A 25,420-nucleotide genomic window follows, 5' to 3' on the forward strand; every position below is an offset into this window, starting at 1 on the left:
CAAACTCCAAGCAGGCTGTCATGTGCCTTTTACTGAGGAGTGACTTCTGTTTGGCCAATCTACCATAAAGGCCTGATTGGTGGAGTGCTGCAGAGATGGTTGTCCTTCTGAAAGATTCTCCGATATCCACAGAGGAACTCTGGAGCTCTGTTAGAGTGACCATCGGGTTCTTGGTCACCTCCCTGACCAAGGCCCCATTCCCCTGATTGCTCAGTTTGGCCGGGCGGCCAGCTTTAGACTGCGTCTTGGTGGTTCCAAACTTCTTCCATTTAAGAATGAAGGAAGCCACTGTGTCCTTGTGGACCTTCAATGCTGCATAAATATTTTGGTACCCTTCCACAGATCTGTGCCTCGTCACAATCCTGTCTCTGAGTTGTACGGACAATTCCTTCGTCCTCGTGGTTGGGACCTTATATAGACAGGTGTGTGCATTTCCAAATCATGTTCAACTAAATCAACTAAATGTTTAGAAAATGTATTAATTTTCCACGGTTTACCATTAGACATGAACAGAAAGCATCAGTGATTTGTGTGTTCCTACAACTTTCTGAAGAGGCAACGAGAATGCCCATTGTCTGTCTGTGTGCGGTGTCTACCAATTTGTGTAGCCGTTAGCTAATGAAAACAGTCTCTGGTAGATAGAAAGGCTTTCCCAAAAACATTCAATTTGATTTGACTTAAATGTTAGCCCAAAAAGTATCCTATGCTTAACTGGCAGAATGATATCATGATTATTATTATCAATCCAGTGGGTATTTGGTTTGAAAACTCATGTGTGCTACAATAATACTGCTAAACACAGCCTCTTGCTTCGTGCTCAATTGAATTAAAGGGTAAAAAAAAAAATCTAAATTCTCAGCTTTTTCCCAGACCTCAAAAGTGGTGACCTGATGTGGTTTAAACATTGTTGTGCACTTAGAACATCTAGTGTGGTTTTTGTGTAATTTTGAGAGTGGAAACCTGACATAACTGGGAAAAACAGAAACCTGGGAATATGTGGACTATTTACTTATTTTTTCTGTTTTAATAAAATAAATAAAACATTTATTTTTTGGTAAAATACATAAATCAGTCAATTTAAATAAATAAACTAGGCCCTTATCTATGGTTTTCACATGACTGGGCAGGGGTGCACCCATAGGTGGGCCTGGGAGGGCATAGGGAGCCAGGCCCAGACAATCAGAATGAGTTTTCCCTCACAAAAGGGCTTTATTACAGACAGAAATACTCCTCAGTTACATCAGCTGTCCGTGTGGCTGGTCTCAGACGATCCCGCAGGTGAAGAAGCCAGATGTGGAGGTCCTGGGCTGGCGTGGTCTGCGGTTGTGAGGCCGGTTGGACGTACTGCCAAATTCTCTAGAACGACGTTGGTAGAGAAATAAAAATTCCACAGCTTTGGTGGGCATTTCTGCAGTCAGCATGCCAATTGCACACTCCCTTCAAACATGAGACATCTGTGGCATTGTGTTGTTTGACAAAACTGCACCTTTTATTGTCCCCAGCACAAGGTGAACCTGTGTAATGATCATGCTGTTTAATCAGCTTCTTGATATGCCACACCTGTCAGGTGGATGGATTTTCTTGGCAAAGGAGAAATGCCCACTAAAAAGGATGTAAACAAATTTGTGCCCAAAATTTGAGAGAAATAAAAAAATTATGTGTATGGAAAATGTCTGGGATCTTTTATTTCAGCTAATTAAACACGTGACCAACATTTTACGTTTATATTTTTGTTCAGTATAAATTGTAAAGTCATGACTTTCTACACAATATAACAACACATTTTTCCAATCTGGGTGGTGAAGTCGATAAAGTATTCAATAATTTCACTGTGTATTTTGGATAGAATCATGGCATTTGAATGTACCCGAGGCCACCAAAATAGAGCTAATGCAAAAAAATGTCCTGGCTGTCTACTTTTTCTGGTAACACTTTACTTGACACCCAGCGGCATATGTCATAACAGCTGACATACTTTATAACCTGTTTATAATATGGTCAGAACACTGTCATGACACATATTTAGACCTGTTGTGACATCTATTGCATTATTTTATGACACCTACAGTACCCGTGAATATGTTGGACACGCCTACTCATTTCCAGGTTTTTTCTTAATTTTTACTGTTTTCTACATTTTTTTATAATTATGAAGACATCAAAACTATGAAATAACACATATGGAATCATGTAGTAACCAAAAAAGTGTTAAACATATCAAAATATATTTTATATTTGAGATTCTTCAGAGTAGTCACCTGGAATGCATTTCAATTAATAGGTGTGCCTTGTTAATAGTTAATTTGTGGAATTTCTTTCCTTAATGCGTTTGAGCCAATCAGTTGTGTTGTGACAGGGTAGGGTTGGTATACAGAAGGTTGCCCTATCGGGTAAAAGACCATGTCCATATTATGGCAAGAACAGCTCAAATAAGCAAAGAGAAACGACAGTCTATCATTACTTTAAGACATGAAGGTCAATACGGAAAATTTCAAGAGCTTTGAAAGTTTCTTCAAGTGCAGTCACAAAAACCAACCACTATGATGAAACTGGCTCTCATGAGGACTGCCACAGGAAAGGAAAACCAGAGTTACCTCGGCTGCAGAGGATAAGTTCATTAGAGTTATCAGCCTCAGAAATTGCAGCCCAAATAAATGCATCAGAGTTCAAGTAACAGACACATCTCAACATCAACTGTTCAGAGTAGACTGCGTAAATAAGGCCTTCATGGTCGAATTGCTGCAAAGAAACCACTACTAAAGGACACCAATAAGAAGAAGAGATTTGCTTGGGCCAAGATACACGATATTAGACTGTAGAAATCTGTACTTTGGTCTGATGAGTCCAAATTTGAGATTTTTGGTTCCAACCACCGTGTCTTAGTGAGACGCAGAGTAGGTGAACGGAGGATCTCCGCATGTGTGGTTCCCACCGTGACGCATGGAGGAGGAGGTGTGATGGTGTGGGGGTGCTTTGCTGTTCACACTGTCAGTGAATTATTTATAATTCAAGGCACACTTAACCAGCATTGTTACCACAGCATTCTGCAGCAATACGCCATTCCATCTGGATTGCTCTTAGTCCCACTATTATTTGTTTTTCAACAGGACAATGACCCAACACACCTCCACGCTGTGTAAAAGCTATTTGACCAAGAAGGAGAGTGATGAAGTGCTGCATCATATGACTTGGCCTCCGCAATCACCTGACCTCAACCCAAGTGTGAAGGAAAAGCATGTGGGAACTGTGCGTTGTGCTCAGTATATGTGGGAACTCCTTCAAGACTGTTGGAAAAGCATTCCAGGTAAAGCTGGTTGAGAGAATGCCAAGAGTGTGCAAAGCTGTCATCAAGGCAAAGGGTGGCTACTTTGAAGAATCTAAAATATATTTTGATTTGTTTAACACTTTTTTTGCTTACTACATAATTCCATGTGTTATTTCATAGTTTTGATGTTTTCATTATTATTCTACAATGTAGAAAATAGTAAAAATATAGAAAAACCCTTGAATGAGTAGGTGTGTCCAAACGTTTGACTGCTACTGTACATATTACATACAACATGAGAACAGTGGTTCTCTTATACAGAAATGCTATCCATATGAAGCAAAGAGCAGTTGCTTTATATACACTGCTCAAAAAAATAAAGGGAACACTAAAATAACACATCCTAGATCTGAATGAATGAAATATTCTTATTAAATACTTTTTCCTTTACATAGTTGAATGTGCTGACAACAAAATCACACAAAATGTTTCAATGGAAATCAAATTTATCAACCCATGGAGGTCTGGATTTGGAGTCACACTCAAAATTAAAGTGGAAAACCACACTACAGGCTGATCCAACTTTGATGTGATGTCCTTATTAAAACAAGTCAAAATGAGGCTCAGAAGTGTGTGTGGCCTCCACGTGCCTTTATGACCTCCCTACAACGCCTGGGCATGCTCCTGATGAGGTGGTGGATGGTCTCCTGAGGGATCTCCTCCCAGACCTGGACTAAAGCTTCCGCCAACTCCTGGACAGTCTGTGGATGGAGCGAGACATGATGTCCCAGATGTGCTCAATTGGATTCAGGTCTGGGGAACGGGCGGGCCAGTCCATAGCATCAATGCCTTCCTCTTGCAGTAACTGCTGACACACTCCAGCCACATGAGGTCTAGCATTGTCTTGCATTAGGAGGAACCCAGGGCCAACCACACCAGCATATGGTCTCACAAGGGGTCTGAGGATCTCATCTCGGTACCTAATGGAGGGTCAGGCTACCTCTGGCGAGCACATGGAGGGCTGTGCGGCCCCCCAAAGAAATGCCACCCCACACCATGACTGACCCACCGCCAAACCGGTCATGCTGGAGGATGTTGCAGGCAGCAGAACGTTCTCCAGGAGCGTCTCCAGACTGTCACGTCTGTCACATGTGCTCAGTGTGAACCTGCTTTCATCTGTGAAGAGCACAGGGCGCCAGTGGCGAATTTGCCAATCTTGGTGTTCTCTGGCAAATGCCAAACGTCCTGCACGGTGTTGGGCTGTAAGCACAACCCCCACCTGTGGACGTCGGGCCCTCATACCACCCTCATGGAGTCTGTTTCTGACCGTTTGAGCAGACACATGCACATTTGTGGCCTGCTGGAGGTCATTTTGCAGGGCTCTGGCAGTGCTCCTCCTGCTCCTCCTTGCACAAAGGCGGAGGTAGCGGTACTGCTGCTGGGTTGTTGCCCTCCTACGGCCTCCTCCACATCTCCTGATGTACTGGCCTGTCTCCTGGTAGTGCCTCCATGCTCTGGACACTACGCTGACAGACACAGCAAACCTTCTTGCCACATCTCGCATTGATGTGCCATCTTGGATGAGCTGCGCTACCTGAGCCACTTGTGTGGGTTGTAGACTCAGTCTCATGCTACCACTAGAGTGAAAGCACCGCCAGCATTCAAAAGTGACCAAAACATCAGCCAGGAAGCATAAGAACTGAGAAGTGGTCTGTGGTCCCCACCTGCAGAACCACTCCTTTATTGGGGGTGTCTTGCTAAATGCCTATAATTTCCACCTGTTGTCTATTCCATTTGCACAACAGCATGTGAAATGTATTGTCAATCAGTGTTGCTTCCTAAGTGGACAGTTTGATTTCACAGAAGTGTGATTGACTTGGAGTTACATTGTGTTGTTTAAGTGTTCCCTTTATTTTTTGAGCAGTGTATAAATCACCTGAAGCAATTGCTCCTCAAGGGGCTCAGTATGCCTCTGAGCACCATCCGTATCAGGTGGTTCGCCTCTCTCGTCAGAGGATAAATGAAGAGCGTGGCTGGTAAAAGCATTACGCCTCCACTCACGAAGCAGTTAGATGGAAGTGTCTGTCTTCTGTAGAGAGAGACCACCCTGTCAGGCAGCCACCGACTTACGTCTGCTGATTACGCAGACAGGCAGGCAATCTGGTGGTTGTGGGACTGCAGGTGTTGCTGCTCCTTCATAAAGAAACCAGACTGTTCTCCAGGCTTCTGGGACACAGACACGCTCTTCTCTCCTCCACCTAGCCCTCTCCCTCACTGTCTCTTGGAAATATACTCCTCTCCTTGTGTTCCATGCTCTATTTCTCTTTCCTTCAAACTCTGAATGTAAAAACAGAGCCTTTTGGAATCCTTCACACTAAAATATGTCTTTATATGGATCATGAATCACTTTCCCCACAGTTTAGTTTGGATTAGTTGTCTTTGTCTGGATGGATAGCAGGCTCGCCTCGTGTTTGTGTTTCAAAAGGCTGTTAGGCTTCACCCTTATTTGAAGCAAGGAATTATCTGTTTTCACCTTGTTTTTGTCCTAAAATCCTAGTCCATCTGCCATATTGAAGTGTAGATTTGGCACATCGTGAAGATATATACTTTTTGTCTGAGTTGAGCATGTTAACTACCTTATGACATTTAATTTCCGCTTGAAAACGCACTTCAAAGACCAGAACATGACTTCAGTCTATCAAACACTTGTTTTACAAAAGGGTCATTCCACCTCAAAAAGCACAAGAAATAGGATTTTGACACCCTTCATCTCAGATTGTTTTGAAATCGTTTCTGTTAGAAACGGATAAGATTAACATTCCTGCAACATTATTTTGTTGAAATATTTGTTTTCTGAGAAATTAAGCTAATTGATGGCCCAAATGGCCCATTTTTAATTTATAAGATTCCTATAATATTCAATAAATATAGTACCTAACATCTGATTTGGACCGAACTTGTTAGTAACAATGAATTAGAGATGACTAATCCAAAGAAATGGTAAAAAGCCATCCACGGGACCACACCCCATGCCAATCCCACCCCAACATCAAGTATACAGTATCAGTTCTTAATATAGTATGGAGCTTATTGTTTCTTCATCCCATGTATTGTATTCTCAGTTAATTTGGTGATGACTTTCTTCCCCTGTTCAGAAAATGTTTTATTTGAATTATTGAATTAGTAATTGTTAGGTTCATGTCCCATCCTATTTCCTCGAAGGTGGCGCCGACAGATATGGCAGCTCTGCTTCTAGCTCCTAAGCAACTTTGCAGTATTTAGTTTATTTGTGTGTTATTTCTTACATTGTTAGCCCAGGATGTTTTTTGTGTTATTATATACAGCCGGAAATAACTTTTGGATATCAGAGCGGCAGTAACTCACCAGCATTTATGACCAGAAATACGACTTTCCCGAATTGTATCCTTTGTTCGTACCCTCCAGTGCAATTGAACTTATCCCAGAGGCTGCTCCAAGACGCCACCGGCAGAGAAGAGATATTTTAGTCGTACTCAGGAGGCGTGTACACCACCCAGAGGAGCTCATTGTGAGGATCTCCTTTCAGAGAGACATCAGGGACTGTAACATAGTCTTTGTCACTGAATCATAGCTCTTTCTGGATATACTGTTCTCGTCCATACAGCCAGCTAGGTTCTCAGTACATTGCACAGACAGGAATAAAAAACTTTCCAGGAAGAAGAAATGCGGTGGTGTATGTTTCATGATTAACTACGCATGGTGTGATTGTAATAACATAGAGGAACTTAAGTCCTTTTGTTCACCCGACATAGAATATCTCACAATTAAATGTCAACCTTATTACCTCCAAAGAGAATTGTAGCTGGGGATTTTAGCAAAGCAAATTTGAGGAAAATGCTACCGAAATTTTATCAACACATTGCTTGTAGTACGCGTGCTACAAAAGCTCTTGACCATTGTTACTCTCCGTTCTTGGATGGCTACAAGGCCCTCCCCGCCCTCCCTTCGGCAAATCAGATAATGACTCCATTCTGCTCCTCCCTTCCTATAGGCAGAAACTGAAACAGGAAGTACCTGTGCTAAGGTCTATTCAACGCTGGTCTGACCAATCAGAATCCATGCTTCAAGATTCTTTTGATCATGCGGACTGGGATATGTTCCAGGTAGCCTCTGAGAATAACATTGATGTGTACACGGACACGGTGACTGAGTTCATCAGGAAGTGTATAGGGGATGTTGTTCCCAATGTGACTATTAGATGGCAGTATTCATGCAAAACTGAAAGCGCAATGCACAGCATTTAACCACGGTAAGGTGACTGATAAATATGGTTGAATACAAACAGTGTAATTATTCCCTCCGTAAGGCAATCAAACAGGCAAAACGTCAGTACAGAGACAAAGTGGAGTCGCAGTTCACCAACTCAGACACGAGACGTATGTGGCAGCGTCTACAGACAATCATCTATTACAAAGGGAAACCCAGCCACGTCGCGGACATGAACGTCTTGCACCCAGACAAGCTAAACACGTTCTTCGCCCGCTTTGAAAATAACACAGTGCCACCGACACGGTCTGCTCCCAAGGACTGTGGGCTCTCGTTCCTCGGCGTACACATCACTGACAATCTGAAATGGTCCACCCACACAGTTTATTGAGGAAGGTGCGACAGTGCCTCTTCAACCTTAGGAAGCTGAAAAAAATTGGCTTGGCCGCTAAGACCCTCATAAACTTTTACAGGTGTACAATTGAGAGCATCCTGTCGGGCTGTATCACCGCCTGGTACGGCAACTGCACCGCCCGCAACCGCAAGGCTCTCCCAGAGGGTGGTGCGGTGTGCCCAAAGCATCACCGGGAGCACACTGCCTGCCCTCCAGGACACCTACAGCACCTGATGTCACAGGAAGGCCAAAAAGATCATCAAGGACATCAACCACCCGATCCACGGCCTGTTCACCCTGCTATCATCCAGAAGGCGAGGTCAGTACAGGTGCATCAAAGCTGGGACCGAGAGACTGAAAAACAGCTTCTATCTCAAGGCCAACTGTTAAATGGCCATCACTAGCCAGCTACAACTCGATTACTCAACACTGCACCTTAGAGGCTGCTGTTCTATGTACATAGACATGGAATGACTGGCCACTTTAAATGGAACACTAGTTACTTTAATAATGTTTACATAGTGTTTTACTCATTTCATATGTATATACTGTACTCCACTGTAATTTAGTGAATGCCACTCAGACATTGCTTGTCCTAATATTTATATATGTCTTTACTTCATTCTTTTACTTTTAGGTTTGTGTGTATTGTTGTGAATTGTTACATACTACTGCATTGTTGGAGTTAGAAAAACAAGTATTTCGCTGCACCATCAATAACACTCTTGGCATTCTCTCAACCAGCTTTATATAATGGTCAGAGCCTGGTAATGTCAAAATCAAATCAAATGAAATCATATCATTTTAAATGTGTGTGACCAATCAAATGTGATTTCATTTCATCTCATTTGATTTTGACATTACCAGGCTCTGACCACTATATAAAGCTGGTTGAGAGAATGCCAAGAGTGTGCAAAGCTGTCAAGGCAAAGGGTGGTTACTTTGAAGAATCTCAAGTATAAAATATATTTTGATTTGTATAACACTTTTTTGGTTACTACATGATCCCATATGTGTTATTTTATTGTGTTGATGTCTTCACTACTATTCTACAATGTAGAAAATAGTACAAATTTAGAAAAACCCTGGAATGAGTAGGTGTGTCCAACCTTTTGACTGGTACTGTATATACATTGCTCAAAAAAATAAAGGGAACACTAAAATAACACATCCTAGAACTGAATGAATGAAATATTCTTATTAAATACTTTTTTTATTTACATAGCTGAATGTGCTGACAACAAAATCACACAAAAATGATCAATGGAAATCTAATTTATCAACCCATGGAGGTCTGGATTTGGAGTCACATTCCAAATTAAAGTGGAAAACCACACTACAGGCTGATCTAACTTCGATGTGATGTCCTTAAAACAAGTCAAAATGAGGCTCAGTAGTGTGTGTGGTCTCCACGTGCCTGTATGACCTCCCTACAACGCCTGGGCATGCTCCTGATGAGGTGGCGGATGGTCTCCTGAGGGATCTCCTGCCAGACCTGGACTAAAACATCTGCCAAGTCCTGGACAGTCTGTGGTGCAACGTGGCGTTGGTCGATGGAGCGAGACATGATGTCCCAGATGTGCTCAATTGGATTCAGGTCTGGGGAACGGGCGGGCCATAGCATCAATGCCTTTCTCTTGCAGGAACTGCTGACACACTCCAGCCACATGAAGTCTAGCATTGCCTTGCATTAGGAGGAACCCAGGGCCAACCACACCAGCATATGGTCTCACAAGGGGTCTGAGGATCTCATCTCAGTACCTAATGGCAGTCAGGCTACCTCTAGCGAGCACATGGAGGGCTGTGCGGCCCCCCAAAGAAATGCTACCCCACACCATGACTGACCCACCGCCAAACCGGTCATGCTAGAGGATGTTGCAGGCAGCAGAACGTTCTCCACGGCGTCTCCAGACTGTCACGTCTGTCACATGTGCTCAGTGTGAACCTGCTTTCATCTGTGAAGAGCACAGGGCGCCAGTGGCGAATTTGCCAATCTTGGTGTTCTCTGGCAAATGCCAAACGTCCTGCACGGTGTTGGGCTGTAAGCACAACCCCCACCTGTGGACGTCGGGCCCTCATACCACCCTCATGGAGTCTGTTTCTGACCGTTTGAGCAGACACATGCACATTTGTGGCCTGCTGGAGGTCATTTTGCACTGCTCTGGCAGTGCTCCTCCTGCTCCTCCTTGCACAAAGCTGGAGGTAGCGGTCCTGCTGCTGGGTTGTTGCCCTCCTACGGCCTCCTCCACGTCTCCTGATGTACTGGCCTGTCTCCTGGTAGCGCCTCCATGCTCTGGACACTACACTGACATACACAGCAAACCTTCTTGCCACATCTCGCATTGATTTGTCATCCTGGATGAGCTGCACTACCTGAGCCACTTGTGTGGGTTGTAGACTCCGTCTCATGCTACCACTAGAGTGAAAGCACCGCCAGCATTCAAAAGTGACCAAAACATCAGCCAGGAAGCATAAGAACTGAGAAGTGGTCTGTGGTCCCCACCTGCAGAACCACTCCTTTATTGGGGGTGTCTTGCTAAATGCCTATAATTTCCACCTGTTGTCTATTCCATTTGCACAACAGCATGTGAAATGTATTGTCAATCAGTGTTGCTTCCTAAGTGGACAGTTTGATTTCACAGAAGTGTGATTGACTTGGAGTTACATTGTGTTGTTTAAGTGTTCCCTTTATTTTTTTGAGCAGTCTATTTCTGTATTTCATTTTCAATACATTTGCAAACATTTCTAAAAACACTTTCACTTTGTCATTATGGAGTATTGTGTGTAGATGGGTGAGAAATAAAATATATTTAATCCATCTTGAATTCAACCTGTCATGTAATTAAGTCAAGGGTTATGAATACTTTCTGAAGGCACTGTGTAACATTGAGTTACACAATCCATATTTAGATGCTTTAGGATGACCTGGATATGAAGTGTAAAAATTCTAAAATACAGTGCATTCGGAATGTATTCAGACCCCTTGACTTTTTACACATTTTGTTACATTACAGTCTTATTCTAAAATATATTAAATATTTTTTTCCTCATCAATCTACACAAAATACCCCATAATGACAAAGCAAAACGTTTTTTGAAATTTTTGCAAATGCATAAAAAATGTAAAACCGATACCTTCTTCACATAAGTATTCAGACCCTTTGCTATGCGACTCAAGATTGAGCTCAGGTGCATCCTGTTTCCATTGATCATCCTTGATATGTTTTTATATCTTGATTGGAGTCCACCTGTGGTAAATTCAATTGATTGGACATGATTTGGAAAGGCACAAACCTGTCTATATAAGGTCCCACAGTTGACAGTGCATATCAGAGCAAAACCCAAGCCGTGAGCTCGAAGGAATTGTCCATAGAGCTCCGAGACAGGATTGTATTGAGGCACAGATCTGGGGAAGGGTACCAAAAAATGTCTGCAGCATTGATGGTCCCCAAGAACACAGTGAACTCCATCGTTCTTAAATAGAAGAAATTTGGAACCACCAAGACTCTTACTAGAGCTGGCCACACTGAGCAATCGGGGGAGAAGGGCCTTGATCAGGGAGGTGACCAAGAACCGGATGGTCACTCTGACAAAGCTCCATGGTTCCTCTGGGAGAATCTTTCAGAAGAACAACCATCTCTGCAGCACTCCACCAATCAGGCCTTTATGGTAAAGTGGCCAGTCGGAAGCCATTCCTCAGTAAAAGGCACATGACAGCCTGCTTGGAGTTTGCAAAAACGGACATAAAGACTCTCAGACCATGAGATATAGGGTTCTCTGGTCTGATGAAACCAAGATTGAAATCTTTTGCCTGAATGCCAAGTGTCACATCTGACAGAAATCTGGCACCATCCCTACGGTGAAGCATGGTGGTGGCAGCATTATGGCTGTGGGGATGTTTTTCAGCGGCAGGGACTGAGAGACTAGTCAGGATCAAGGGAAATAAACAGAGTACATAGAAATCGTCTATAAAAACCTGCTCCAGAGCACTCAGGACCTCAGACTGGGATGTGGGTTCACCTTCCATCACAACAAAGACCCTAAGCACACATCCAAGACAACGCAGAAGTGGCTTCGGGACAAGTCACTGAATGTCCTTGAGTGGCCCAGCCCGAGCCCGGACTTGAACCCGATCTAACATCTCTGGAGAGACCTGAAAATATCTGTGCCGCGACACTCCCCATCCAACCTGACAGTGCTTGAGAGGATCTGCAGAGAAGATTGGGAAAAACTCACCAAATACAGGTGTGCCCAGCTTGTAGCGTCATACCCAAGAATACTTGAGGCTGTAATCACTGCCAAAGGTGCTTCAACAAAGTACTACATAAAGGGTCGGAATACTTATGAAAATTAGATATTTCAGTGTTTTTTTGTGATACATTTGCCTAAAAACCTAAAAAGTATAAAAACCTGTTTTTGCTTTGTCATTATGGGGTATTGTGTGTAGATTGATAAGGGGGTGAAACAATTTACAAATGCTAAAAAGTTATCATTGAAACAGTGGCCGACTGCATACACGGTAAGGAAACCATAATGTAATTTTGGTTAACTATGCCCTTTACATGGGGAGGTATTCAATGTTTTTTCAATGTATAACAGGAACAGAATTATCTAGTGGTCAGACCCTGGTAATGCCAGGATGTAGGATGGGTAATAAACCTAACAACAAAGACAGTATTGTTATTTATTACCAGGGGGAAAAAATATCACCAAATTCACTGAGAACAAATTAAATAGGATGAAGAAACATTACTCTGAGCCTCAGCTCCATACTACTTTTCAGACCGAGAGAACTGTTGGGATTTGATTAGTGTGGGGTGTGGGAGTCCGTGGGTGGCTTTTGACTTTCTTTGGATTCCTCATGACTTACTCGTTAAAATAAAAACGTTTTGTCCAAATCGGATGTTAGGTACTATATTTATTAAATATTATATACAGTGGGGCAAAAAAGTATTTAGTCAGCCACCAATTGTGCAAGTTCTCCCACTTAAAAAAATGAGAGAGGCCTGTTATTTTCATCATAGGTACACTTCAACTATGACAGACAAAATGAGGGGGAAAAATCCAGAAAATCACATTATAGGATTTTTAATGAATTTATTTGCTAAATACCAGGTTCTAAAATGTCTAATTGTGAGTGCTTTCTTCTCACTCTGTAGCGGAAAGGACTAACGAGGTGATTGTTGGAACTGACCAGCTGATGGAGATCTAGACCAGGGGGAGACTGACCGAACGACCAGTCCTACACATTGCTGGTCCACAGTGATGGTCCATTGTCTAAATAAAAGCAACTTTGTTTATCCCTAGGCTCAGTTTCAGTGGTGTTCTTTGTGTGAATCTTGTCTGTTGTTTCTGGGTGATTCTATAAAGTTTTGTTGGGTGTTTGTTCAGTCAGTGTGTTCTCATCTATACATACATTCCTCCACACAACTATTCAGCCTAGGAGTCTGTGTGTTCGTGCTGTGTGAGTGCAGCAGAGGACCAGAGAAGCACAATGGGGGTTAAGTTTATTTGTACACAAAAATGGTGGGCCGGACCACCCAATGAGATCTCATCAAGTAACACACAATCCCTCCCACTTTCACAAACTGATAGAAACATAAGAGTTGCTCTCTTTGTTTTTAATTTTTCTTCTTACTCTTTGCTGTCAAAGATTTATTGCATTCCTTTGCCAGCTCATTTCTTAAATTACAGGTCTGAAGTTCCTTATTGACGAACGACAGATCTCCAGGAAGAGGCTCTGTCTACATCCTGTGATTTAGTGGCCTGCTTTATAGTGTGTCTGTGACCAATAGAAGTCATTTAGTGTCATTGGGAGAGTAGTTATGTCTTGTCTTTTCTCATCTTTCCTCTTTTGATTTAGTCATTGGTGACGCTAGAATAATTACTTAACTTTTAACTCACTGTTGCTTTTTCATTTTGTCATCCAGAAAATGGATTCAAGTCCCGAAATAAAAGTTATTGTAAACTTTATTTCTGTTCTAATCGAAACTGCCAACCACAATCTTAAAGACCCCTGTTTTGTGGCCATTTAAAGACATAAATAAATAAATGGTAAGTAAATAAATTCATAAGATAAAGATCAAAAGTGCCATGCAAACAATATAATTGTCACAAAACATTTTGATTTTGATTATTTTTCTTCCTGCTTTAAACTTTAACCCTTTGAGCAGCCTCTGACCTGAGCATCAAGTCAAGTTTATGAGATCTGGCATGGGTTGTTTAGGAAAGCCAGGTTTGTATATTTATACAGCAGCCTACTCTGAGTCCCTGTGGCTGTGCTGGTTTGGTTAGGGGCTATCCAGCGCTGTGTTCAGCGTCAGTCCCCACCCCTCTGGGCCAAATGTGACAGATGCTTGTGTTTTCCAGGGTTCGGGATCAGATGTCATCCAACATATCATATATCAGCTGTCTCTAGGTAGATCTGGGTTAGTCTGCAGGCCCAGGCTGAGTTAGTCTCCATAGGGCTATTTGTTACTATGATATAACAGGCCCTACCACCATGGACAGACTATAAAGGTTGAAATTGATCAGAGTGGTCGTTCAACAGAATTGGGGGACTTTTTTGACGTGATAATCAAATGTCTATGTTATATGTTTACTAGATCTACAGCTGTAATTGTTTTTTGTTGATTCCCTCTCTCCACACCTCTTCATACCTCTGTGTCAGCTCAGCTGCATAGTGTGAATGTTGGCAGGCTCTCTCATCCAAATGAAGATGCTAATGTTAACAGGCAGGCAGTGGTTCAATGTGCCTTTGGCAGTTACTGTAAGTAGTGTAAGTGCAGTGGTACTTGCGAAGCCCATGGTGGCATAAATCATGAATACATGATATAGACAGTGATATAAATACTGCCCAAGAGCTGGTCCAAGAGGATGTATCCCACATGGAACCCTATTCCCTATTTAGTAGTGCATTGGGGACGCACATACCGCCTGCTCTGGTGGAGCAGTACCCTGCCCTGGCTTACTGGGTGGTGGTCACACTGACCACTGATTGCACGGAACTGCCTTCCAACTCATAAAGCGCAAATTAACAGCAAACCTGGTTAAAAAAACAACGTGAGGCAACACCTCATGGCCCAATGCCTCTCCCCCATGTGACCTCCTTTTTGTGTGTATATATTGACGTGTAACTGAAAGCTGCATACTCACACACGCACACTACATGTTCATGTTTTTAAATGTGCCGTATGTAAATTGTAAAGTCTGTTGTCTGTAATGTATTTTTTGATATGAGTAACTGTCGCCATTGGCATTGGCTAATGAGGATCCTAATAAAATACAATTAAACCAAATGACAGCTAGGGGAGAGAAGTTTCAGAGCCTTGAGCAAAAGAGGCCGTCACCCGCTCTGCTCAAAGGGAGGAGTGTGTGGTGGGGTGGAGTTTGGGACTTTGAGGGTGGGTGCAAGGTAGGTGGGTGGTTTTGGGGCTGGAGGGCTGAGCGTGTTGGAGGGTGAGAGACTGGTTAGGCCACCCAAGTGGCAAAAACCTGCGTGTTTGTTGCTGACCCCTACACATCAACAGAACACTTCCTCTGTTTGTCTTCTCTGTTCTTGAGGCACAAACCAATTTCCTCCCTTTTTGCTGCACTATCATTTAAGACACTGCTGCGTCCCCCACGCCTCCCTCCAGCCCCACGCCCACCGCCAACGCACAGACACACACACACACACACAGTATCTTTAAGCAACTCATCAGAAAGAACACTTGCATATGCTACTTTTACAAAGGCAGTGTGTGGAGGAAGTAAGAGATTCATCTAGGGGATAATAAACTATAGGAACATGTGAGGCACACCTACTCAGATATCTCAGTAGTACACCACCGTGGCTTTCAACGAGCTACTAAACAAGGCAGTAGTTTTGATCATTATCAACACCACAGTGCACAGCTTTTGTCACCAGCTAATGTCTTCAATTGAGTCAGACAGACAGCTAGTCTGGATCATTCTCTGTTTTTGTAAATTAAGTTTTCTTTTATGGATGCAAAGGTCTTCTGAGTTACTTAACTGTTACTGTCTGGTGATAGATGATATATGTTCTTTGCTTGAATGTACCAGCCCTGAACTTTTGTCAGTGTTAGTAGCCAGCTACCACCCAGTACTCAAACCTGTACCTTAGAGACTGCTGCCCTATGTACAGTCATTCAACACTGGTCACTTTAATGTTAACATACTGTTTTACCCACTTCATACACTGAGTGTACAAAACATTAAGAACACTTTCCTAATATTGAGTTGCCCTCAAAACAGCCTCAATTAGTCAATTAGTTGCCCATGTTGACTCCAATGCTTCCCACAGTTGTGTCAAGTTGGTTGGATGTCCTTTGGGTGGTGGACCATTCTTGATACACACAGGACACTTTTGAGCATGAAAAACCCAGCAGCGTTGCAGTTCTTGTCACAAACCGGTACGCCTGGCACCTACTATCATACCCCATTCAAAGGTACTCAAATCTGTTTTCTTGCCCATTCACCCTCTGAATGGCACACATACACAATCCATGTCTCAAGGCTTAAAAATCCTTCTTTAACCTGTCTTCTCACCTTCAGCCACAATGATTGAAGTGGATTTAACAAGTGACATCAATAAGGGATCATAGCTTTCACCTGGATTCACCTAGTCAGTCTGTCATGGAAAATATCAGCTGTTCTTAATATTTTATACACTCAGTTTATACTGTTTTCTATTGTACTAAATGTATGTATTTCTGTCCTTGAGCTGTTCTTGTCTATTGATATTCTGTATAATGTCATTCTGTATTATGTTTCATCTTTTGTGTGGAACCCAGAAAGAGTAGCTGCTTTTGCAACAGCTAATGGGGATCCTAATCAAATACCAAATACCAAGGCTCATACTATATAACTACTGCTGTACATACCTTTTTTATTCCTATACTGTTCATAATGTCTATACACACCCTCGTATACATATATATTTATATTCCAGACTCTTGACATTGGTTGTCTTGATATTTCTTCATTATTTTCTTAAAATGTTGGGGATTTGTGTGTATTGTTAGGTATTACTGCACTGTTGGAGCTAGAAACACAAGCATTTTGTCTGCGATAACATCTGCAAAGTATGTACGCGGCCAATAAAACCTTATTTGATTTATGTTTCAATGGATCATGATACAAAGATATGTCACAGTGCACTGACAACACATGTCAAAGCATTTGATCTATAGTCTGTTCTCCTTGCTTTGTCTCAGTTCAACCCATCTCACAATATAGTCACATAATGGTTCTCAGATTCATAAGTGATAAGTTGATGAGAGCCCCATAAACAAGCAAAGTCTGATTCTGCCTTAGTTGCCACATGCTAAAGTCTGACAATACCTTTGTTAGAGAAACACAAACAAAGATGGACAGAAAAGTGTTGTTTTTTTTCTTTAAAGAAACCATTCACTACAATGACAAAGGGGGAAAGAAATACATTATCATAATGAATCTTATCTCTGGCTGTGTGGCAGGTCTCTTCTTTTATAGACTGACAGAACCCTTACAATACTGATCTGTACACGTCATTCTGTTACAATGCACTTTTTGGCTTACGAATATTTAAGAAAGCCTTTTGTAAACATTCATTAAACCTGCACTCACTGAATATTGGTTTAGTTTGTCTTTTTGTTGCTCCAAACAGTAGGCCGATGGTAGAAGTAAACATCACTTAAAATAAGGTGATTTAAGAGTAAATAGGTCCCTCAATGGATTGAACACATGTACATTTGTGTTGTGTGCTTATTACTGTGTGTAAATATACTACTGTATATACTTCTGTAATTACTGTTATACTCTTATCACTTCAAATACATGATTGTCATATGTTTTTTGATTTAATCAAGCCAGAAATCCATTTAGTTAATAGTGATTGTAATAGATTATGGGTTCTGTTTAGACAAATATTGTTTTAAAGTGGACAATTTGTGTAATCTATCTAATGCGTAAAGGAAAATAAGTTATCCTTATACCACGGGCAACATTGTAATTACTTTGGCTACCAAAGTCCTGTACTCACACATACAGTAACAGCAATAGATTTACACATAGCCCATCAGCCAACGGAAGTTACAATTAGTTGCACTATTGTTAAGAAAATGTCAAATAATGTATCTATAGAGCTTTAAAGTTACTTATTTTGTTGACTTTCAAATGATGTACCAAAAAGGCACAATCAATTTATACTCTTATGGGGTGGTTTCACAGACACAGATTAAGCCTAGTCCTGGACTAAAAAGATAACTCAATGGAGAATCTTCATTGAGGGCCAATTTCCCTACACAGATTAAAGACATTCTCCGGTACTTCTCCGTATACTTTTTAGCCAGCAGTTCTATAAGTAGTGCTCATGAGCCAAAAGTGGTCCCCGAAAATTGCATAAGTACGTCACATATGTGCAGATATGTGCACCACGTCATTGCTCTCTCTCTCTCTCTCACTGTTGTTGGTGCATCTTGCTAGCTGTCACTCAAATGGCGAGGGGCTGAAACGCATTGTCTAGAACTCATATTGCTAGGGGGCTGGCCCACTTGGGGGGACATGTAGGAAAAATGGCACAGCACAGCTTCCAGAAAAATCGTCATTTTCAAACTAGGGATCATGTCAAATTAAGGTAAAATAGTAACTCTGCTCATAGATTATGCATGTATGAACTACACATTAACATATCCAGCCCAAAGTGGTAGGTTTTTTAAAAATGTAGTCGCCAAAATTCCAGAGCATGTCTTTAATCCTAATACTGGAATAAAAAACTATTTTCAGGGAGAATTTCCATTGAGCATGCTTTTTAGTCCAGGACAAGGCTTAATCTGTGTCCAGAAAATCAGCTCTTCTTAGGGTTTTAACCTTGAACTTCTCTGCATATACTATTTCTCAAAATTGTTTCCCACCTTGTATGTGCTAACTTCAACTGCAAATGATTTAACCCTGTTAGTTCATGTGAACTCTAACCTAGTAAAATGTGTGCCTGTCTCCACTGGGCCATATGAAAAAGAAATGCAAGCACGCCTAGGTTTACGATAAATAAACACATGGTCGACTGCAGCACAGCTCAGCTGTCATGTGATGCGTGAGTGTGACAGTGGTTCTGTACTTTGCAATTGCACATACAGAACCAGGGCTATGCAGGCATGGCCATGGGCCAGAGAGAGCGGTTTATGTTGGGAGGCCTTGTGATGGCAGATATCTGGACAGCGCATGGTCATCTCTGGGGTTTATTTATCCAAGGCCTCTAGACCTTGGACCAGACCTCCCTCAGTTTGTTAGGCTTCAAGGGGCCACACAGGGCAATTCCTCACATTCCACATTAGCTCCAATTTCCAGCTGCCTTTTCCCCTCATCCAATTCAACAAATTGAGAAACTAGCTGATCATTAGTACCACCCCTGCCTGCCACCATGATATGAAATGAATATTGGGCTGAGTGTGTCCTTTCCCACACATCTCTGTCCACGCTCACAGAGTATTCTAGACTAGGCACGTAGGTAAATTATATTGTTGCTATTGTACATATATGCTTCTTAAATATCAAACATTTGAAAAAAGTGAATCTAAATCAAATTCGCAGTCCAATCGTCATCTTGAAGGGCTGGGTTGAAAGTGTTCTAAGCTACATGTTATCCACAAACTGAAATGTTTGTATAAGTCAGGCAAATGATGAGTGGACTAAAAGTCAGTGTATATCTCAGTCATGTAGGTGTGTGCTAATCTATTTTAATGTGAAGCCATTGTCTTCTCAGCTTTTGAACAATGTTCCAAATGAAAGTGTTATAGAGCTGTAGTCTCCTTAATGGTTTCATAAAGTGGCAACTATTGCTGTTACACATCCAGAATGCAAGTAGCAAGTTTCTTTCATTTAGCAGTTTGTTGCCCAAGCTTGATACCAAATTAATTTGTCGTTATTTAACATTTTTTGTAATAAAGTGGTTATGAAGACAAGGGAATTGATTTGTTCTTGTATTAAACCCATATGTATTTGATTCACAAAGCTATACTGTGTATTGTTTTTGTGTAGGCCTGCACCAAGCTGCTGTATACATGTCTATTGTTCACTCTATAATAAACGATATGGCCTTGAGACTCGGGTAAACAATGTTAGAATAAAGTACTTGACAATGGACTGTGACAGAGAGGAAACAAATAACTACCTGGTTTAATGCCTTAATTAATCCAGGGTTGGTAGGTCTACAGCTGTCAATGTTAAAGACCCACACCACACGCACTCATCACAGCTGTTTGGCAAACTGCACAACACAGTGGAATTAAACATGTGTCAGTAAGTCCTTAGCAATGAAGTATAAATAGACAAGACAACTACACAGATGATACAGCAAGGAAGGGATTGCGTTGTTTTGTGAAATATTGAGATTGGTATACATTAGTCCAATCAATGAGCAAAGTCAAGCAAATTAATGAACTTTGAAAGTGTAAATGATTAGCTACTTTAAACGTAACCTTGATTGTAGTACAGTTTATAATACTGAGTTTGTTTCTGAAATTCTTGCCAATGAATAAAGCTAGTTTAGTACACAATTTCGACTATTCAGTCTTTTCCCCCCTTTTATTTGTGTGAGAAACCACTCTGGATTCATTTAGAATTTTGTTTATGTCAGACTGGATTAAATATAAAACTGTGTCTGTTGTATCAATATATGGCATGTGTGATTGCTTCGTATAACAGAGCTAAGGCAATTGGGAATGTGCAGAGCAGAGCCGGCAACAGTGTGCTGAGTTTATTGAAAGAGTTCCTCTCTCTGACGCCCCTTCGTTCTCCCCCCTCCCCTCGATTTGAAGGGCAGCCTGGGTGGTCTCCCTCTCTCTCCACTTTGGTGAGCTGTTGCTTAGCAGCTAATAATAGGAGATGTTTGCTAAGTAATTTGCCTCTTCCTTGGCCAATGAGAACCAGATCACTTTTCCACCAAACCACCCTTTTCACGATTTGCAGAGGGGCTAGCTTCTCCAAATGTCACTGCTACGGCATCAGAGGCAGACTTAAATATCTGCTCGAGACTTTACTTCGAAAAGTTGTTTTATAAGCTATCAGGACGGATGAAGACTCAAGGATCTATACGGATTTGGGCACATAATGTTGGGATGGAGTTGCAAGACTTTGGCTCAAGGAAAGACTAGTATATATTCTCCTAATTTCTACCCGGTGGATGCGCTAGTATTCTATCTTGGATTATTGTCGCTTTTGCTGAACTCGCACTGTTTCTCTCTCGCTTCGCTCTGTGCTTTGTTTTTCTTGTTTGGACTATGGCCTCGGATCCCAGAGTCCCAGGGGCCGGTGTTTTTGGAGATTTACCCCCAAGTTATACACGTTCTCCGCCGCGAGTAAACTCAGATCTTCTCCGGAGACCCAGTTACTGCCACGCTGCTTTCGCATTAAAACAGATTTCTAAGGTGACAAAATACTTTCAGTGGAATATACTTTGCTGTTTCATTCATCATCTCTGTGAATACGTGCTATGTTTTGGTACTTCTGAAGAAACGGGTGTTACTACCACTCGAAACGAGGAATATTTTAGGGAGTTTTATGTTCAAATGTAGTACAATGTGATATGCTTCCGTTTTCACATAATATTTCGATGTTACATTGTAACATTTACGAATCACTGGCACGCACATATTTCAACCTTCGATCCCGATCCCACTCTGAATGAAAATAACTTTCTCCTTTAATTTTTAGAAGCAATACAACCCATAATAGTTATTTCTACGTGTGTGGGATCTGTTCAACTCTATTAGTAAGAAGTTAGACTCGGGGTCCCCGTTGTAGGCTAGTTTGTTTAAGGCTAGTTGGTTTGAAAATGCGGTGGATCTTAGAGGAGTTCACTGATTAAGTTTTATCTGACAAAGCATCACTGGACCGCATGAACGGTTGGATATGTGTCAAAACTCCCAAGTGAAACCAAAACATCTGTCCAGTGTGTCTGTACTAGACCGGTGATATTGTTTGTAAAGTTTGAATGGGTATAGTAGACGGTCTTCAGCCAGTGTTTGAATTTTACATGATAGGAGTAGGGCTTTTTGATATAGGAACTGCTTATTGTCAAATCCCTGCATAGCCTTTTAGAAGCTATGTAGCTTATTAAAGAAAGTATGGTAGGCTACATAACTCCTGACTCAAATGTGTGCAATCTTGTAATCTTTCGACTTCCACTTAAAACTAGGCATTAGTGCCCAACAGCATTAGGTTTCATAGTTTTTCCCAGGAGGTTGTTAGGGCAGCTGGCTGAGCATTTAAACGTTAAATATAGGAAAAATGTTAGTCCTAGTCCAAGTGTTGTCAAATATATAGCCCCTAGTAGACCATAGATACTTATTTCATCCTAGTTGTTATTAGTGTATTATATATGTGTGTGTAATAGGCTACACCAGCACAGCATAGATTACTTTATATCCCATTTGACAAGTATGCCGTTTTGTTGTTGTTAAACCTGAACCCATGTAACCATAACTGTGAAGTCTTGTGTTTTGACTCCATAGCAAACCCCCGTGCCTCTGGTGATGAGTGGTTAGACTCACCTGGCTTGTGCCAACTGTGAGGGCCCAACACCAAAGACTGGTTGGTCATTGCTTTACCCTCTTTGGTGTCGGGCCCTCAGTATGTTCTGACTGGTTATGTTCGGATATTCTCGTGGTATCTATATATGACATCACTTCAGTTGATCCAATTCACATATATATGGTTTGCTCACAGGATATCTGACATGAAGACATATCACTCACGTATCTATCTAGTACAGTAGATACGGTAATGTTGAACATGCCCTTAAGTATGCCACGCTATCATAATCATACTCAGGTTATCTATTTTATTGGTATTCTCTGCCCTAGTAGGTTATTCTTAGTAATACTTGAAAGACCACTGTATTGATAGTTTATCTTACTTTTATATCATTTTTATGTAACCTTTATTTAAAACATGGCAAGTCGGTTGAGAACAAATTCTGATTTACAATGACGGCCTACACCGGCCAAACCCGGGACGACGCTGGGCCAATTGTGCTCTGCCCTATGGGACTCCCAATCACGTCCGGTTGTGATACAACCTGGATTCGAACCAGGGTGTCTGTAGTGAAGCCTCAAGCACTGAGATGCAGTGCCTTAGACCACTGCGTCACTCGGGAGCAGTTAGATACAGTGTCGTCTTCCATTAGTGAATAGTTGTACTTGTCTATGCCATATCCATGCAGTCCATGTATAGCAATATGTTGTTATTAATGTGTAATGAAAATGTTTTCTCTCTCCTCCTGTCTCTTTAGGGGACGGCTGTGGGTCAGAAAGCCCCGTTGTGGATTCGGGCGAGGTTCCAGGCTCTTCTCTTTTCTTTGGGCTGTCACATCCAGCGACATTGTGGAAAAGTCCTTTTCATTGGACTGCTTGTGTTCGGTGCCTTGTCTGTGGGTTTGCGGGTTGCTGCCATTGAGACGGACATTGAGCAACTATGGGTGGAAGGTGAGTCAGGCATTCAGTTTCGGGGTATGGTTTGAGGTGTTGTCTGGAAATTAACTTGTTGTAGACATTTTTCCATCCAGGCTACTAGAGGGGGGCACAATAAACTGTATGGGTGCTGTCTGACTGACTTGTTGCGTCAGTATTTTTGCTCTAGTTTTTTGAGGGGTGCTGCTCTTTAGTTATTCATGATTGGGTGGTGGATACTATGAATTTGTAGTTTTTTCTTGAATTTGACCATAACTTAGTCATTTTTGTATTGAAAGTTATTTTAATGTATTCTAACCTCTGCACCTTTGTGTGTGTTGTTTGCTGATGGCAAAGCTGCTTTGCAATGGGAATGGAGAGTAGTTCAAGAAATTCCAACTTTATTGCATACAAGGAGCTCGTGTTGTTCCTTGCACACGCAAGCCTTCTCTTGTTCTTCTCATCAGCCTTGTATTGTTTGCCATGGTGGTTCCATGTTTTATTTGACGTCCTTTCTGTGCGCAGGCTGGGTTATCGGTGCATATTCGGGCAGCTTTATTTGGTTTTCACACTGCCAAATTCCTTTTAAGCCCTCTAGGCTTTTGCCGCACTCCTGATCCCAAGAGCAGATGGGCTGTGTGAATCGTTAGCCATCTTTGAGGTGCTGACCCTCCCCCCTAGCTCTCTGTGTGGTCCTTAACTATTCTTGGATTCCATTCAACAATAAAGGCACCCCCTTTCCTACAAAAAAATAAGTGAATACAGCTGAAGTTTACCCACCTGTTTTGCACACTCTAAAAAGAGTCACAACAGTTGTAGGATACTCTTAGAAAAAAAAGGATTCTGCGGCTGTCCCCATAGGATAACCCTTTTTGGTTCCAGGTAGAACTCTTTTTGGATAGGGTTCTACATGGAACCCAAAAGGTTTCTACCTAGAACCTAATGGGTTCAACCTGGAACTAAAAGGGGTTCTTCAAAGGGTTCTCCTATGGAGACAGCAGAGGAACCCTTTTGGGTTCTAGAGCGTATAAACACTCCCTTTATTCCTTCCCAAAACGTTGGCTGGGAAGGGCTTAGATGTTGTCAATTAAATGCTTGTGGTCTGACACTGTGTTTGAGTTTTGGTAAAATTGGTGAAGCCAAAGCTTTTCAGATTTGACTCATTCACTTGTCAGATTGTAGTTAAGTGGAGTCTGACTCACAAACAAGATATGAAATTATTGCAGTGTAATTTGTCACAATCATAGTATTTTGTTCATGTACTGGTGTGTATTTCATACACATTAAAGAAGCTAACTGTTGGTCTTCTGAAAGGAAGTTGTTAGATAGGGTTTGTTGTGCCTAATCATAGAGTCATTCTGAGAGTGAAATACCCAAATGCTGAAAAGGAATGCTGTTCCTTTAAGAGGCAGTGGCCATGTTTCTAAAGTTTCTGCCTGCGTTGTTTCCCCAATAGCCCATTGACAAAGCTGCTCAGAGCTCAATGGAGAGTAAGTGGTTTGGTAACAAGGAGAGGTTGGTTCTCACACACGCACACACACAAGCACACACACACACAGAGAAACACATGCACACATCGCTCTCTCTCCCTCTCACTCACTCTCAAACACATACACATGCACACATAAACTCTTTCACAAAACAGAGGAGATATATTTCCTAATAGGACAGAGAATTGTATTGCTCTCGAAGAAAAGATGTGATGAGTGTCCAGGCAGCATCATTTTTTATTAGTAGCAGTCAGAGCAGTATATTTTTATTTTGAAGACAGGCATGTTTAAAGCTACTTTATAAATCAACAGCTTACAGTTGGGCCTCAAACTTTCAAAATAACAGGTGTTGCAGGCTTAGTATTTTCTCAATAGAGAACGTAAGTCTATGTGGTCTTCTTGTCAACACAAGCGGAGGTGTATTCTGACCACATATGAAGGATGAGGGTGCTGATATGAGGCCTCCTGGGCTCACACTCGGCCAGCTGGGAGTGCCTGGGAGCATATGCTTCCCATCATATATCCCCAGGCCATATCTGTCTCCCACCCCCACCCAAATGTCATGTTTGCCACCTAGCTAGGGTAGATGACCTGCTGT

General features: G+C 41.8%; 1 protein-coding gene and 1 pseudogene across 1 annotated transcript in view; both read left to right on the forward strand.

Moving 5' to 3' along the window:
• Positions 1–13,204, forward strand: part of LOC115114416 (translation initiation factor eIF2B subunit gamma-like) — a 56,959-nt pseudogene extending 43,755 nt beyond the window's left edge.
• A 7,540-nt stretch (positions 13,205–20,744) lies between these two features.
• Positions 20,745–25,420, forward strand: part of LOC115114417 (protein patched homolog 1-like) — a 30,410-nt gene continuing 25,734 nt past the window's right edge. The window contains 2 exon segments of the mRNA XM_029642627.2: positions 20,745–21,310; positions 23,176–23,368. Of these exon segments, the coding sequence (XP_029498487.2) occupies positions 21,164–21,310; positions 23,176–23,368 (340 nt within the window). The 5' untranslated portion in view covers positions 20,745–21,163.

The sequence above is a fragment of the Oncorhynchus nerka genome, linkage group LG9b (assembly GCF_034236695.1).
Source record: "Oncorhynchus nerka isolate Pitt River linkage group LG9b, Oner_Uvic_2.0, whole genome shotgun sequence".
Taxonomy (NCBI): domain Eukaryota; kingdom Metazoa; phylum Chordata; class Actinopteri; order Salmoniformes; family Salmonidae; genus Oncorhynchus; species Oncorhynchus nerka.